The sequence below is a fragment of the Ictalurus furcatus genome, chromosome 21 (assembly GCF_023375685.1).
Source record: "Ictalurus furcatus strain D&B chromosome 21, Billie_1.0, whole genome shotgun sequence".
NCBI lineage: Eukaryota > Metazoa > Chordata > Actinopteri > Siluriformes > Ictaluridae > Ictalurus > Ictalurus furcatus.
The window spans coordinates 13,536,251-13,553,901 of NC_071275.1; the positions used below are offsets into that span (position 1 = coordinate 13,536,251).

Genomic DNA, 17,651 nt, shown 5'->3' on the forward strand with positions numbered 1-17,651 from the left:
AACTCATACTTTTGTACTAAGAATTCGTAATAATAACAGCTTTATATTACATGGTTAATACCGTGAAACTATGCTATTTTAAAACTACATTATCATACTGTGAATATTTCAAAGCTGAAAAAAAAGAAAAAAGAAAGAAAAAGAAAAACACAAATCAAAAATTTCCATCCTGAACTACCATGAATATGGCCAAATGTTTGTGGACACCTGACCATCACACCCATATGTTGGCCTTCCCCAAACTATTCCCACAAAGTTGGAAACACACAATTGTTTAGAATGTCTTTGTATGCGGTAATATTATGATGTCCCTTTACTGGAACTAAGGGGTCTATCCCAAAGCTGTTCCAGCATGACAATATCCCTGTACACAAAGCACGGTCCATGAAGACTGTCTGATCTGACTAATAGTTTTGCAGCAATATTAGCACAAATCCCCACAGCTTCATTCCAAAATCTAGTGGAAAGCAGGCCGCAAAATAATTGAAGCTGTTATTGCAGCAAAGAGACCATCTCTATAATAGTAACATGGTTTTGGAATGGGATATTCACAATGCACATATAGGTATGATGGTCAGGTGTCCACATAATTTTGGCCATATAGTGTATATTAAGAAAATAGCAAAATGCATAGCATCAAGCAAAATGATTTACACCATACAGCATCATTACATTTAACTGAAGCTTATGACAATATATCTTTTTGCAGTATATGGTCACACAAGCTTTGTAGGAATTATTACAGACAAGAGTAATTTTGTGGGAATACAAATAAAATATATAAAAGATATAATCCAGTGTTTAGTAGTTATAGATGTATTTGGCAGTTGTCGCTAGCTCTGTGAATCATTAGACCTCTACAAAACTAACAATCCTGTAATAGTTATGCACAGTCAGCACCGTGTCAGGGGTATCGTCAACATCATCGAAGACCGAAGAAGTCTGGTTACTCGGTGACTGGCAGGAGTGGGAATGAGAGACTGAAAAGGTCGGATATTATAGTATTTTTATAGTTTCATGGAGTTTTTTCTTGTTGAACATGCAAGATTGAGAAATTACTGAGCACATGTACATGCCACAGGCTAGTGATTAATGAAAGGTGCTCTGGAGTTTTTGGATATTTTTGTATTTCAAACTCGATTACATCAGGCAAGAGTGATTGTGTCTTTTTATACTCTGCTAACATGCTAAACTTTTTTTGATAGGCAGGAAAACAAAATACACTAGATTAGAAAATACAATAGATTAGATTGCAAACTACATGGAGTAAACCATCGGATATGACCAGGAGTTATGGCTTGGTTCTCCACACTAGATCAGGCAGACACAGTAAGAGCTATTATATCTCCCTTCAACTCCGCATGCCATCTTACAAGCCTTCATACCAAAACAACATCCACTAGTTTCTTTCTCCCAATATGCAATTCAAACATAAAAGGATACTAGTCAAACGAGTGGACAGTTAAAGGGTTTAAAATATGAAATGTCTAAAACTTACCTTTCTCTCCTTTGGAGTTCTTTATCCTGCTCCGCTGGATCATAATTTACGCAACTTTTAGGCTGACCAGAGTTCACTCTGCTTGTTAATGGAAGCTGTGGAGAGAGAAGAATGACCGAATTATTAGTATATTAACGGACAACTCCAAGCTATGATAACGCCACGAAAGCTGGGCCAATGTGTTTCAAAAACTTTATCAGAAGAGACCAGCCAGCATCTCATTCTGCAGGATTTCAGAATCAAAATTCTACCAAAATTGTAAACGCACATTTAATTTCAGTGGAGTGAATATAAGAACACAGAAGGAACAACTGAGAATAGGAGTGATTAGAATTTTGGGAACAAGCATATCTAGCTATCCATCAGTCCATCTTCTGTACCGTTATCCTACACAGGGTCGCAGTTAGCCTTGGGCCTGGAGCCTATCCCAAGGGACTCAGGGCACAAGGCAGGGGAGACCCTGGATGGGGTTCCAGCCAATCGCAGAACACAATCGCGCACACACCCAATCACACATTACAGACAATTTAGAAATGGTAATCATTGCATGTCTCTGGACTGGGGAAGGAAACCAGAGGAAACCCCTAAAGCATGGGGAGAACATGCAAACTCTGCACACACATGGCAGAGGCGGGAATCCAACCCCCAGAAGAAGTAGAAGTAGTAGTAGAAGAACAGGAAAGACATTATGGCAATAACATCATCCGTACAAACTGAATATTATTTCTATTTTCATAAGAATTTTCAAGGACATACAAATCATAAAGGAATGTTCTACATTATGTCAATCATAAAAATCATCATGTCCTATGTTCTACTCGTAATCACCTAACATTCAGACTCCTGCCTGTGCCATTACTATGACAACCTATGTGGATACATGACTGTGTGACTACAGTCTACACAGTCAAAACAGACTTAGTTAATTTGCAATGGCAGCATCCATTCTATAAATTATATTTAAATATGAACACAGCCTTAAAGAGAACATAATAAGTAACAAACAGATTTTCCATACCCAACTAGCCAGCTAAGGTTGGAATTCATACACCGATTGGCTCATGAATATATAGAGAATGTTGTTGAATTTTGAATGCTGTCTGATGAACTTTTTGTTTATTTGTGCATGTCCTGTTGTGAACATCAACTTCAGATTGGAAGGTTCATGGGTATTAGAATAACTGATTAACTGTTTGAGGCGCCAGTATGTAATATTTAGTCAGTATTCAGTAAATTGAAATCACTATTCAGTTCTTGGTTATGCCCTACATCCATAATGAGAAACTGTGAAAAATAAAAGCCACTTCTGCAAAAATTTATGCAGAATGCATCTTTAACTTGGTGTGCAAGTTTCAGGGGTGCAGCATTTTGGAAGCATGTGGCCAGATATGAAGCTTGCAGGACAAATGAGAGATAATACATCCACAATGATGTTTAATACAACTCCATTAAAAGTCTTATACTACAATGCACACAAATTTGATACCTTGGGTTTGCATATTAAAGCCCATTTTACACCAGGGGCAATGCTGCACACACAGCAGGTTGCAACCACTTTCATATTACACCTGGTGCAGCTCATATGCAACATTCATTTATATCGAGCTGACATTCAGTGAAGCTGACATTAAGTAAATATTTTGCTGTGCATTTACTGTTTATGTTCATTGTTTCTTTATATTATGTCAAACACAAAACACATGCAATGGCACTGACAGGAGGAAGCAGAAAAAAAAAGCTCCCTTCCTCATCCCTCCTCCTAAGCATTAAGCAAATATCCCTTTGTTATCTCTTAAGGATATTCAAATATTAAAACCAGGCTGACAGTACAAACAAAACTCCAGAAAAAGTTGGTACGCTGTGTCAAATGTAAATACAAACAGAATGCAATGATTTGCAAATCTCATAAACCCATATGTTATTCACAATAGAACATAGAAACCATATCAAATGTTTAAACTGAGGAAATTTTAAGGAAAGAAATTAAGGCTGCACAATTAATCGAATATTGATCTCGATTAAGATTTTGACTGCCCACGATTACATGAACATTATCGACTGCGATATTAACGTTTAAAGTTCGTCCTCTGCTCATAGAAAACTCCGCTGCATATCAAGTCAAGCGCTTCCTAAACTTACAGCCAGTCACCATAGATTGTCACAGGGATGACATCATTTTGTAATGCCAAAACTCGAAAACGAGTTAGCATTTTCTCCATTCGGTTCCATCGTCTCAAATCAATGGGGTTTTTAAATGGGATTTTGGTTAAAAACCTGAAATAAGGTCTGTGGTGAACACAAGCTCAAAATATTTTTCGACATAAAATATGCTAGTAAAACCCCACTCATTATGTTTTTTTAAAGCTTTTACGTGTTTTGATAAAGGCGGTTGCTAACTGTCACGTATGAGGGTTTGGGACAGATGCAAGTGCAGATAAGAGCTTTATTGAAGAGAGGCAGACAAATCCAAAATGTGAGACAATAGCGTAGTGAAAAACAGGCAAAAGGTCAGGCGATCAGCAAACGGGCATAAACTAGGCTAAACCAGAATCAAACAACGAGGTCGAGAACAGGATCAAAACTATGAGATGTGAAACTATGAACAAAGGCTAGGTACATGGAAAACTCACACAATACTTTGCATCGAACAATGAGACACGAGGGGTTTAAATGAAAACGTAATTAAGGGTGAACACAAAACAGCTGAGACTAATGATGACGCATAAAGGAACAACCAATGACAATACAGGGGGAGAGACAGGACAGAAATCATAAAAAATGCACATTTAGAAAGTCACTAAAAAACTTGGAAGTGCGCTGCATGTCCCAGCGCTTGCTCAAGGGGAATTCATGACACTAACATGTTGCTAAATGGGACTACAGAGGTTGTCAGGGACATTAAACGTCATCATATCGAACAGGAAAAGTCTTACCAGATAAACTGGTTCAGGTGTGCTCTGCACAATTCCCCCAAAAAACGTGGATGAAGATTCATCCAGAGAGTAAATCCGTATTATGCAAAATGTTTTTAAATCAAGTTTGGAAAAGTTCTCGGAAGCTTGGTGATGGTGACGTTGCAGTCGCGCAACCATACTATAGTTATAGCATACGGTTAGCTGTTTATTTCTGGCGATTGTATTTAGGCTTCAAACTTCATAAGAGTTGTGTTCATTTGTGAAAATGATCTTGATGGACAAAACGTGTTAGCATTAGAAACTTTTGCTGATTACAGAGCTTGCTTTTTTTTTTTTCCCTTTGCAATAATCCAAAAACCTATGGGAAAATCCTATTGTGTTTTTGTCGAGGGAACAGGTGTGATGCTAACTTCCGGGTTCTGGTACAAAATGACTTCATCCCTGCGCCACTCTTTTGGGTGATTTTGGCTGCGTCTCTCCTCCTGTAAACACTGTTACTGCCTTTTCTGCATTGTTTTCAGTTGGTTGCATATTTTTATATTTGATTGCATATTTTAATGTGGTTGATGATATTTTTATTTTTACTTATCATATATTTTGGGTACATTTTAATTTATATTTTGCTTCCATGAGATGATGCACTTTAAGGATCAGTCTAATTTGATGCAAAGATTTGTACATTAGCAGGAATGTAACACAACGTGGAGGTGAAAGCAGTGGTCACGATAATCACGATTATTTTTGATCAATATTGAAATCACGATTATTTATCATGATTATTCACTGATTTTAGGGACAGCATATTTTTATAGCACTTTAACATTTAAATAAACAAACCACTGCTTTCACCTCCATGTTGTGCTATATATGTATAAAATGAAGAATATATTTGTACACATATTTATATAAAAACATGCAATTGTGTGAATTTAATACTTTTTCAACAACATAAATTTTTTTTTTAAAACAATCCTAAATATTATCATGAGGTGCGACTGTGATTTTACTTGCAAATAATATACTTCCTTAATAGCCTTAAGAGTACAGTAACATTTGGAGAAATACATACATAATTAATAACTTTTTGTAAGAAATTCACTCACTGTCCTATATATGCACTTCTTCCCTGGTTATACACTTTTTTTTTTCCTCCTTCTGTTCTTCTTTTTAACCCATTAAAAAACTCATACAGGACTACCATCTTTTGTATCAACACTATGTTTATATTTTAACGTAACTTTGATATCTTGTTTTTAGTGTCAGGTAAGTTACTCAAAAAAAGTAATCCACTACAGATGACTAATTACTACTTTAAAATTGTAATCTGATTACTGCATTTAAAAAGTAATCAGATTACTAATTACTTTACCTTCATGTTACTTTCAAAACCTACACTACAAAGTGAAACTCACTGTTCATTCAGCAATTTTAGTGCACACCAATGTACGACATGATCAGAAAAATTTTGATTTTTAATAAAACATACCTCAGGTGTTGTCACTGTTTGAAGGACTATCAGACCAATGAAATATAAAATTTTTCGAACTAGGTTAGTTTGATGTCGCTAGCCAAGGGGAGGCACAGCTAAGCTTTAACTGCTACAGTGCCATGCAAAGTACATTATCTTTCCTTATGCTCTGCGCATATCCTGTAAACCGGAACTCATTATATAGGCATATATCCATTTTCCCCCCTCACACTGACTGAGAGCGATCATTTGGCAGAACTGAGAAAAACCAAACCAAAAAAAAAGTGTTTCCAAGTATTTTCCTGTAAACCCTGTCTGATCAGTCTCACCTCCATTCACTAATTATAAAATTACAAAATTTCAAAATATAAAATTACAGGCCATCTTCTTTTACTGACATTCAGTTGCGTAGTGACAAACCGCTCCAAGTGGAGAATTATTCGGGGCTAAAGAAAAAATCTTCGGGGCAAAACGTGACTTAAAAATGCATTTTACTTGATGCTGCTTTCTTAACAATACATTTGTAACACATGTAATTTTATTGACAGTAACTGTAATCAAATTACATAAATGTAATACATTACTGCATTATCAGAAAAAGTAATTAGATTACAGTAACGCGTTACACCCAACTCTGCTTGTTTTAAATTTGAATAAAATTATTGCTGTTATTGGTTACTTCACATGATGGGTAGTCATATTAAATGATCATGCTGGCTAAAAACAGATCAAGACACAAATTCCATACAACAGATAAATAATCAATAAACCAGTTTTATTAGGTGTTAAAGCTCAAATACAAAATTTCCTACATTTTCCTTTACATTTAAATACTGAAAAGATTAAGCTATTTACACCTGACAAAGTAATCTGTATCTAACAGAACAGTAACTTGGGCAAATAGTATGAAATAAAGGCAAATCAGTCGAGGTTTATATTAATGAGTCTGCTTATACATAAATGTACACAAACTCAGGATCTCTTATAGGATACAAATGTTTTTGTGAACTAACTTGGTTTTAAGGAAAACCCTATTTCTTGCAACTTCAAATGATTTTTTTTTTAATTTGGTCATATCCAGCTTGATAAATGAGGCCCATTGTGTGAACTTTAAATTTCATCACAGTGTATAAAATACAACATAAATTAAAGCTTTTTTTTTGCTCAGAATCATGGCATGTTTAACTGCACTTTTAAACTTTGCCCAACATAGGCTGCTCAACAGAGAAGCATGAGGAGATAACAGCATGAATATCTCCAATGAAGTATATTATATGGCAAAAAAAGTTTGTGGACAGCTGACATAACACTCGTGTGCTTTTTGAAGATCCCATTCCAGATTTGGTCCCCCTTTGCTGTTATAATAACCTGCACTCTTCTGGAAAGGCTTTACACTATATTTTGGAGTTTGTCTGTTGGAATTTCTGCCCTTTCAGAAACAAGAGCATTAGTGAGATCAGGCACCGACGTCAGGTCAGGAGGACTGCAGTCGGCATTCTAATTCATCCCAAAGGTGTTTAGTGGGGTTGAGGTCAGGGCTCTGTGCAGGACACTCAAGTTCTTCCATGTCAACCTTGGCAAGCCATGTCTTCATGTACCATGATTTGTGCACAAGGCCCTCCATTGTCTTGCTGGAACACGTTTTGGGCCACTTAGTTCCAGTGAAGGGAAATCAGCATACAAAGACATTTTATTCAATTGTATGCACCTAACTCTGTGGCAACAGTTTGTGGAAGTCCCACATAAGGGTGTGATGGAGTGGCAAAGTGTCCACAAACTTTTGGCCATATCATGTGGAAAATGACATCGGGCCAAATGAAGAGATTCTTTCCACCACACCGTAAAACCTTAAGAACCTGGTCTACCTATGGAAGGTCGTCATAGGTGAGGATCACAAACTTGCAACATAGCTCATGAAGACTCGTCACTTGATGGCACACTGGCATCAGTGTGATGCACAGTCTATTTCAGGTATACTGTTTTCCCAGTTGATGTTTCTCTCTTTGCTTTGTTTTTTTCCGCACTGTTTCTCAGTAAACTTTCTCCGTTCCTTCTCTGGTCTGGAGGATACCAGTGAAGTGGACTAAATTCCTCCTTCAGAGGTAAAGGGTCTACTAAATCTTGAGCTGTATATGCTGACCGCTCTTGTCCTGTGCTATTTACATTGAAATCGTCCGGTTTTGGTGGAGTGTTCACCATGGATGGAGGCATAAATTCTAACAGGGCCCCAGTCATCTTTTTTCTCTCCCTGTAATTTCTGGATGAAGCCCTCCATTGTTCTCTCTGTTTCTTCCTCTCCGTCTTTGACAGGTCACTTGACTTTACATACTTAATCTTTCCCAGCTGTTTTCTTCTCCGATAGCTAAAACAGTAGTGTGAAAGGCGGGATATAAATTAAATTGTAAACAGTCCATTTTAAAATACATGACATATGATATACCTAAGCACATAAGGTTAAAGTGTCCATGTCAAGGAAAACCAATTTTTCATACACGTTTTAAAAATAAAATTATGTACTATGTGAAAATTCTCAAAATTTCTTTCACTCCCAATACATATTGCCTTATTTATACATTTTATATATATATTATAAACAATTGATAATTGGAAATACAACTGAGCATTATTAATATAAGTTCATAATGGTTTTCTTTTTAACATACTTCATACCTTTCTTTTCTTCTAGCAAGATACTCTGCTCTTGCTTTTGGGTCAGAGTTAACCCGCTGCCTGTGGCGTGCAGTTTTTTCTTTGCTACTTAGTGGCATCTACAAAACAGATAACAACATAAATAAATACATTCTTAGTAAATCAATAGGTTTACACATACATTTTCACTTTACTCAAGGTTCATTCTCAAATATCAATTTCAGGAAAAGACAATGAAAATTCAGAGAATTCTGTTTCTAATTAAACTGTAATTAATAACTGTAGGTATAACATCATGATTTGAGTACAGCACAGAAAGAGCCAATGGAAAACATTGTCTGTCACGGTCACAGACAGTGGTTGCACCACATGAGGTTTTTTGAGGTCACTCAAATTTATCAGGTGCAGAACCAATAGATTTGAAAACATGACTGTCTCAGCAAAGTTCATTATGAAATTTATAATACCAATATAGGTTTACAGCAGATACAATTTAGTTTAGTTTTCATTGTTTTCTTGAGGTAATACCACATGACAGTTTTATGAAGCAACTACACAGCGGTACTTAAAAAGGTGAAAGTTTTCTAAATTTGTCTTACGAACCTTCTAGATGTTCCAAGGATCCTTGGCATGTTGCTGTATGATGTCACTTCCTGTCACTGAATTGTGTTCAATATGAAAAGTCTCAAAATGGTCTTTTCTTGATGGTTGTGCCAGATGATGTTTCGTAAAATGCACAACTTTGGACAAATTTTATTCACATATTATGAAAGAACTATAAGTGCAAATGTTTTAATCAAAAATATGAAACACTTTATTAAATCAAAATATAAAAGGATTACAGTAATTTTTTGGATGTCACACCACATGATACTTTAACTGGAAAAATTAAAGTGGGTATTTACCAGAGTTTCCGCTAAGAAATTTTGGTGCTGTCCAATGTGTCCAGGAATGACAAAGTTTATCAGACAAACTGGAAAAAATGTGTCATCTCGTTTCTGTGTTTATTTTGCACTGTAATGTTTTGGACTATGCATAGTATATGTGATTGTGGGGGCGGGGTGTGTTCGAGCATCAGCTGTGGATGGAGAAGAGGTGGGTCAAATCGGTAGGCTGACATGTGTTGGATTATCCTGATATTATATGATATTTGTGCAGACACAGAGACCTTATTTAGGTGTGCAATTGTAAATGTACTTTGTCTAACGTATGTCTGCTTTGTGTTAATATTTTTACCGGACATTGTGTCTGACAATTTTTGATTTTATCTGACATTTTGAATTTAATGGTCAAAAACCAGTATTTACCGGCTAACAGAAACTCTGGTACATACACTTTACAAGCACCTGTAAAACTATTCTTCATGCAGTTATCCAATCGGTTAATCATGTAGCAGAAGTGCAATGCATAAAGTCTTTCAGATATAGGTCAAGAGCTTCAGTTAACGTTCAGATTAAATATCAGAATGGGGAAATATGTGGTCTCATTGACTTTGACAACGGCATGGTTATTGTTGCCAGACAGAGTGGTTTGGGAATTTAAGAAGGTGCTGATCCCCTAAGATTTTTATACACAACAAGAGTTATGGTAAAGTTTACACAGAATGGTGCAAATAAACCAAAAAGGTCCAGTCGAATACTTTGCTGATGAGGGAGATCAGAGGAGTTGTTCGAGATGACAGAAAGGCTACAGTAACTCAAATAATCACTCTCTACAATTGTGGAGAGCAGAAAAGCATCTCAGAATGAGCAGCACATTGAACCTTGAAGCAAATGGGAGTGGAACCCACAATGGGTTTCACTCCTGCCAGCCAAGAACAGGAATCTGAGGACACAGTGGGTAGAGGTGCACAAAAACTGGACAGCTGAATCTTGGAAAAATGTTGCCTGATCTGATGAATATTGATTTCTTCTGTGACAGGCGGATGGCCTTTGCAGAATTTGCCATCAACAGCATGAATCCATGGACCCTTGCCTTTTGTTCAGGCTGCAGGTGGTGTGATGGTGTGGGGATTGGCACAAACTGGATGCCTTAATGGTAATGGAGCATTGTTTCAGTGCTACAGCATGCTGACCAGGTGCATCTATTTATGGTTAAAATGTATCCTATAACAGGTATTATGTTGTGTTCTCAAATGGCTAGAACAAGAAGTTTGTATATCTCAAAAACTTGGACTCATGAGCGCACACTGTCACACAGTGGGTAGGATGGTGAAGGAGGGGGGAAAAGAGCCCAAAGATCTCAAATTTGTTGTTTTTTTGCGGTTGTCAAGTTTCACAATCAACTGTTAAACACCACTTTCATGACATGAAAACTACAATTTGAATATTGTTGTGGTCAGATCAAACTTTTAATATAAAATTTCAAGTCAAACTTTTAGGACAAATCACCAGAAGAAACAGTGTAAAATATGGGGAGGATAAGTTACGCTTTGTGACTGTTTTATTGATGGTGGTTCAGCATCTCTTGTGAAGACTGATGGAATCATCAGTTCGGCTAAGTACGGGGATATTCCAGCACCAATGCTGGTTGCCTCTGCCAGGAGGTTAAGACTTAGCTTTCAACAAGATGATCAAATTGGCTTTAGCAATATTTTACCATCATCAACTATGTGCTTGGTATACATTATTTACTTGTTGGTATGTATTTGAATCACTGTGTTGAGTAAGACTTCTTCAACCGTACAATAGTCAAAAGATACACTTAGATTTGATAAATTTATAAATATGGACTCACATATTAAGCTTATTTTAGTTCTTCCTTCCTGAAAGAATGCAAGCTGAAAAGATCACATCTTTATTTGACTTGGCAGTGGCACATGGAGAAGACTCCATGCCAGATAGAAAAGTAACACTGGGGTGGAAAACATGAAATGCAATACACAGGTGGTACTGCTTTTTATTTGTGACTCAGGACAACACATGACACAGAAAAGCAAAACCTTCAATGTATTTCTCTTACATTGCTTTATCACTTCAGTGGAAAACAAATCAGGAAAGGATTACTTTTTAAGAATAAAATGATGAAAGCATGTCAAAAATCAATTTTATCCAACAATAAAAAGTAATCCACGCTGCTACACCGCATTTCATTGTGAAACGCAGTGCATGTTCAATGCCATATAGAAAACGTTTCATACTGAAAAGCAAACTTCTCGTGTACTGCTCTTACATCTCAATTTCTCTTCAGTAAAAAAAATAAATCAGGTGAAATGAGACAGAAGTGAATGTAATTCCCTGATGCATTGCATTTCAGTTTCATCACACACACTCGATGTATAAGGTGGGCTTCAATATTAATTGTATACCTACAAATACATTATATGGTAGATACCTGACAAAGTAGCCAACGAGCATAGAGGTGCCTTTAAAAGATCACAAATTGAGGTCACTTACCTGAGAGGCATTATGCATTGAGGAAAGTCCGTCCAGTTCAGTCTCATGCCCACTGGTATGATTGGAAGCATTAGCACTGCTGGGATCATCAGAGGTGCTGCTCTGTGACACACAGAAGATCTCTGTTGCCAAACCAGACCTTGATTCATCAGTTTCTTCTTTAATCTGCATACACTGATGAGCCCGGACTAAAGGACTTGCGCTGCTGTCCGTCATCTGTGGATGTAGCATTTCTTCAATTCTGTGTTCATCTTCCAGACATGCAGTCGGGGAAACGGGTTCGTCAGGCACACTGGTTTGAGGAGGGGGAACTCGAGGCTCTTCCCTTGAAGCACTGGGCTCTTGCTTCACCTCAATCTTCTCATCTTGATCTCCTCGCTCGGATCCAGCACAGGTTTCTCCATGGAAGACAGACAGGCCCGGCTGTAATTCTAAAACAGGAAAATTCAACACTATATAAACATTATATAAAGTTAATATATAACACGCTCTAAAGTTAATGCAAACCAGTTTAAGTAAAAATTATACCTCTGACTGTGAGCAATAAAGAAGGAAATGAAGAAAGGAGTTAGACAGAGGAAATAAAATTAAGACGTTGTGTATTGTAACTCCACTTTCATTTATGCTCATTAGCCTTTGTCTAGTCAACTGTATGTATCAGCCATAATATTAAAACCACTGACAGGTGAACTGAATAACACTGATCATCTCATTGGCACCTGTCAAGGGGTGGGATATATTAGGCAGCAAGTGAACAACCAGTTCTTGAAGTTCAGGAAAAATGAGCAAGCCTAAGGACCTGAGCGACTTTGACAAAGGGCCAAATTGTGATGTCTAGATGACTGGGTCAGAGCATCTCCAAAACGGTAGGTCTTACAGGTTCCCATTATGCAGTGGTTATCCATCCATCTATCCATCTTCTACCGCTTACTCCTTTTCAGGGTCACGAGGAACCTGAAGCCTATCCCAGGGAGCATCGGGCACAAGGCAGGGTACACCCTGGACAGGGTGCCAGTCCATCACAGGGCACAATCACATACACACACACAAACTATGGACACTTTAGACACGCCAATCAGCCTACCATGCATGTCTAGTACCTACCAAATGTGGTCCAAGGAAGTTACAAAAGGTTAAGAACCTCTGCTCTAGGTAAACCTGTTCTGCTGGGAAACCTTGGGTCCTGGCATTCATGTGGATGTTACTTTGAAACGTACCACCTACTTAAACATTGTTGCAAACTAAGTACACCCCTTCATGGCAACGGTATTCCCTAATGGCAGTGGCCTCTTTCAGCAGGATAATGCGCCCTGTCATACTGCAAAAAATACTCCAAATTCCCTTCCATCTGTGGGATGTGCTGGACAAACAAGTCTGATCCATGGAGGCCCCACCTCACAACTTACAGGACTTAAAGGATCTGCTGTTAACATCTTGGTGCCAGATACCACAGCACACTTCAGAGGTCTTGTGGAGTCCATGCTTCGACTGGTCAGAGCTGTTTTGATGTTATGGCTGATCGGTGTATGTATAGATATAGATAAATCATCGTATTTATTTGGTTACGCTTTCCCGAATGTATGTGTTTGTGTTTACACTAACGCAGCTCCCGAATTAGCTAAACAGCTAACAGTCTTTGGCTACATCCCAATTCCCTCTCTATTGTCTAATGCCCTACACATGGTGTAAACGCTGTTCTTGCATACCCTACGTAGTGCACTTATTTAGTGACTGTGGCGCATTTTTGGAGTGAGCCAGAAGGATTCGCTACTCATTAAGCAGCCTGTAACGGGTTAAAGTGTTGAACTAAACACAGCGGACTTACCTGGATAAACCTGGATACCTGCCTCCAGCAGTCTGGATTTCAGCAGCTCGTTTTCTTGTCTGGAGCGAGAAATTTCGTCGTGGTATTCAGTAACGGTAACTTCCACTGCCTTGAAAATTTCCTGAGCAGCCAGCATTAAGCGTTCCGTCAGGAAAATGCTTAAAGACTGCAGGTTTGTCATGATGCCGTTAAAGAGACTCCCAGAAACGTTGAAATAACCAGCAAACTTAATGACAACAATAGACTGGATTTACTACCGTTCTTCTTCTCCTACAGTTTACAGGATTAGTGTTGGAAGGAGATACATTCTATAGCGCCATCAGGTGGCCTGGAGCAGGGGCGAACACACAAGTAGTGTATAAATTAAATAAAATAACGCAAAGCAAAACAAAGCAACAACACAACAGTATGTGGCATCTTGTCGATTTATTGGAGCCATTATAGGAGCCATTTTGACTCACACAACATAACACATCAGCTGTGCTGTGTTTAAACATTTTGTATCAGCACTTTTCCTAGTATTTATAGATTAAATAAAGTGACCAGTGAACTTGGCTTATAACTATAAGAAGAAACGAGCATACGAAATATTCATTCATTCATTAAATATTCAGTAATCACTTTTTTTTTCTGGTCAGGGTTTCTATGGATCCAGAGTTGATCAAAGAAACACACTGGGTGTAATGTGAGACTTCACCCTGAATGGGATGCCAGTTCATTGTTGCATCATCACACTCATTCACACCTAGGAGCAATTTAGCATAGCCAATCTATCTACAGGAATGTTTTTGGGAGGTGTTAGAAAACTTAGAACCCGGAAGTAACACACACAGACACAGGGAGAACATGCTAAACTTCGCACAGAACTCATGGTTCCTGGAGCTGTAAGGCAGCAATGCTACCCACTATGAACCAAAAAGGTAATTGCTATGGACCATCTTCCCAGTGCCAATATGATGACAGAGGTTCCATCAATGGAAAATGGCAAGTGGAAGTTGGAGGGAATATTAAACACCCTACTGCAACTCAAGGCTGTGCTTGTCTAAGTCTCTTTAGCCCTGGCCCTCAAAAGGCTCAAACTAATTGTCATGTGTATTCTTTCACTCGAAACAATAATTCTCATTATACACCTTCTTTCCTTTTCCATTTGGCCGACTGAGATTAACAGGGCTCTCAAGTTTTATCAAACGTTTGGAGTGAGATTACATCTGTTAGGGGAGGAGCCACTCAAATATTTCAGCAGCGGCCCCTCGGCCCCACCCAATTCACTCAAGTTTTTGCTAGCAGTTTTAAATTTTAAATTGACCAGCACAAATAGAAATTATATCAGTTGGTAAATCTGCTAAAAGACAGACAAATTCATCCAAATAAAATAAATTGTTTTATATATTTCAAAAATACAAATGTATCAATAATAAAAAGATATTTGGCCCCAAATGAGCCAACTGAACAGCAGTGCTCAATGTACATACTGTACACTATACAGTAGGATTGCAGAACTTGCCCTGAGCGAGTGTGTGTGTGTGTGCGTGTGTGTGTGTGTGTGTGAGAGAGAGAGAGAGAGAGAGAGAGAGAGAGAGTGAGTGAGTGAGTGAGTGAGTGAGTGAGTGAGTGAGTACACATTTCAGCTTATTAATGGTGTTTTGTGTTGTAAGTGTTTGTTGCACATTTTGATGATTGGATAAAGGTCTCTATTTAATTTCTCTCTTCTCTTTCTTTTATACTCCCAACAACATTAGAATAATTCCCCATATTAAAAAATAATATTATATCACTATATAAAGAGTTTTTGTGAGCACTTGTCAACTCCGTCAGATTGCAGGTCAACTCCCTCAGACATAAAACCTGACAGAGTTGATGTCTGACGGAGTTGACAAAATTGAGTATTTTTCCATCTTAAGCATGTGTTGCACAGTGGAACAATTTAGTTTATTTCCTCATTTGAAGCTGCCTCAATAAGAATAACTAAAATGCCAAAATGTATCCCACAATTATAGACAGAAATTATCACAATGGGAAGATGGTGTTGACATATTAAAGCTGTGACAACAGAGACTCAAACACTGTTTGTAATATATATATATATATATATATATATATATATATATATATGCATGCATGCATACATACATACATAAAACTTACCAAACCATGCATCTTACTGTTGCATCCACCATGAAAAACAGAAGGAGGCAGTGAAAGGAGCAGCTTCCTTATCAACATGGGTGAAAAAAAGGTGAGCTAATATGAGACAGATAGTTGCAAAAAAAAAGGCAGCATATGTTTACCAAGAGTGATAGTCAGTGTTACAAGGTGTTCTGTTCGGCCATACACCGAGTACCCTTGCCCCTGCGGCACTGCCTCCACTGTCATTTTGCGTTTTTATACTAATAAAAAACATTTAGTTCAGTTGGAGGACGTTCAACAGACGCTATAAACAGAAAGCGTCTTCTCCATTCAGCATGAGCTGCAGAGAATAATAATGAACCCACTTTTAAAAATCACGAATATAGTTATACTATATACATATAGTAACTTGCCCCTTGTTAATAATATGGTAAGTTTAGTCATGTAGCCTAATAGGGGAAAAATGTGACATCATTAAAATCTCAACTTATCTTCTTAAGCAAGCAGCGCTGCAGTTTTATGGAAATCAGAGTGCTGCTGCCAAATGTAAATTTAATTGTGGAATCAATAGTTTTACAGAGTTTTACAATAAGTGACATACAGTGGGTGTGTATGTAGGTTTTTTTTATTTCATAATGTTTTCATTTTCTTTTAAAGATTCTTTGGATTCATTTCTTCAATAAAAGTTGCCGTTTTGTTGTAATTATTTCTATAAATGTAAAAATAAAATACTATTAATTATATTAGTAGTGTCCTTCTCATATTCATTATTGTGACCACACACAGTCTGTTTACAATGTCAACCAGGGTGATAAGAATAGGTAGGTAATTAAAGTTATTAAAGTAGTTAAAGCTCTTTGGTGATATAGCCCTTTTTTTTTTTACATTTGAGCCCCTGCCCCTGAGGAACTCTCTGCACGTCCCTGATAAATGTCTTCTTTGGTCGTGTGTCATCCATCAAAAGGGACTGTGGTGCAGAGCAGAGTTTAATAAGTCTCTTGGTTTCTACTGTGGCATGCCACTGTACAAGATGCGTCTCTTCCTCATGGACATTACTTGGAAGCATACTGCTACAGGAGGTCAGTACTGCTACTGCCTGCCATCACCCCTCCTAGTGGTGTGAGTGTGGAGCTCATTTCTGAGCACCTTTCAGGGTAGTCTTACTATGAGACCTGTCTCATGTGACATTGTAGTTTGGAGGTGTAAAACAGCACACTACATGGGTGTTCCAAAAGTCTCCATACATAGGGGACTGTGTAAGCCACCACCACGCCTTTGGCAGTGGATGTTCGTGGATGTCCACCTCTCGGTTGGTCCGCAACACTTCCAGTATTTTTGAGTTTGTTTTTAAGTTTGGCAACAGTTTGCCATGACAATGACTTCAATACCTTCTTCTTTTGTCAAAGGCATTCGTTAAGGCTATCTGAATATATATATATATATATATATATATATATATATATATATATATATATATATATATACAAACTAATTAGGAAATATTTTGGAAGACATTTTGTTAAAAAAAATTTTACTTTCCCCTATGTATGTAGACTTTTGGGACACTCTGTATTTACGTAATATAACTGTAGTTGAACCCCAGATAACTACCATGGTTCTTTGTCATTTCAGAACCAGCACCAACTTCAAGGAAAGCCTCCAGGGGAACATACCTGTAGGACAGTAGTATTTATTGCAAATACTACATCATATGTCACTTTACATGGTCACCAGGAGGTATCCTGGAGGTTATCTGGGGTTCATAGGACCATAC

At 37.6% G+C, this 17,651-nt stretch overlaps 1 protein-coding gene across 1 annotated transcript in view; it reads right to left on the reverse strand.

Moving 5' to 3' along the window:
- Positions 1-14,083, reverse strand: part of si:ch211-86h15.1 (uncharacterized protein LOC558435 homolog) — a 51,645-nt gene extending 37,562 nt beyond the window's left edge. The window contains exons 1-3 of the mRNA XM_053652804.1: positions 13,751-14,083; positions 11,926-12,356; positions 1,499-1,593 (exon numbers count right to left, since the gene is read on the reverse strand). Of these exons, the coding sequence (XP_053508779.1) occupies positions 1,499-1,593; positions 11,926-12,356; positions 13,751-13,931 (707 nt within the window). The 5' untranslated portion in view covers positions 13,932-14,083. The remainder of the gene's footprint in view (positions 1-1,498; positions 1,594-11,925; positions 12,357-13,750) is intronic.
- Between the last annotated feature and the right edge of the window lie 3,568 nt (positions 14,084-17,651).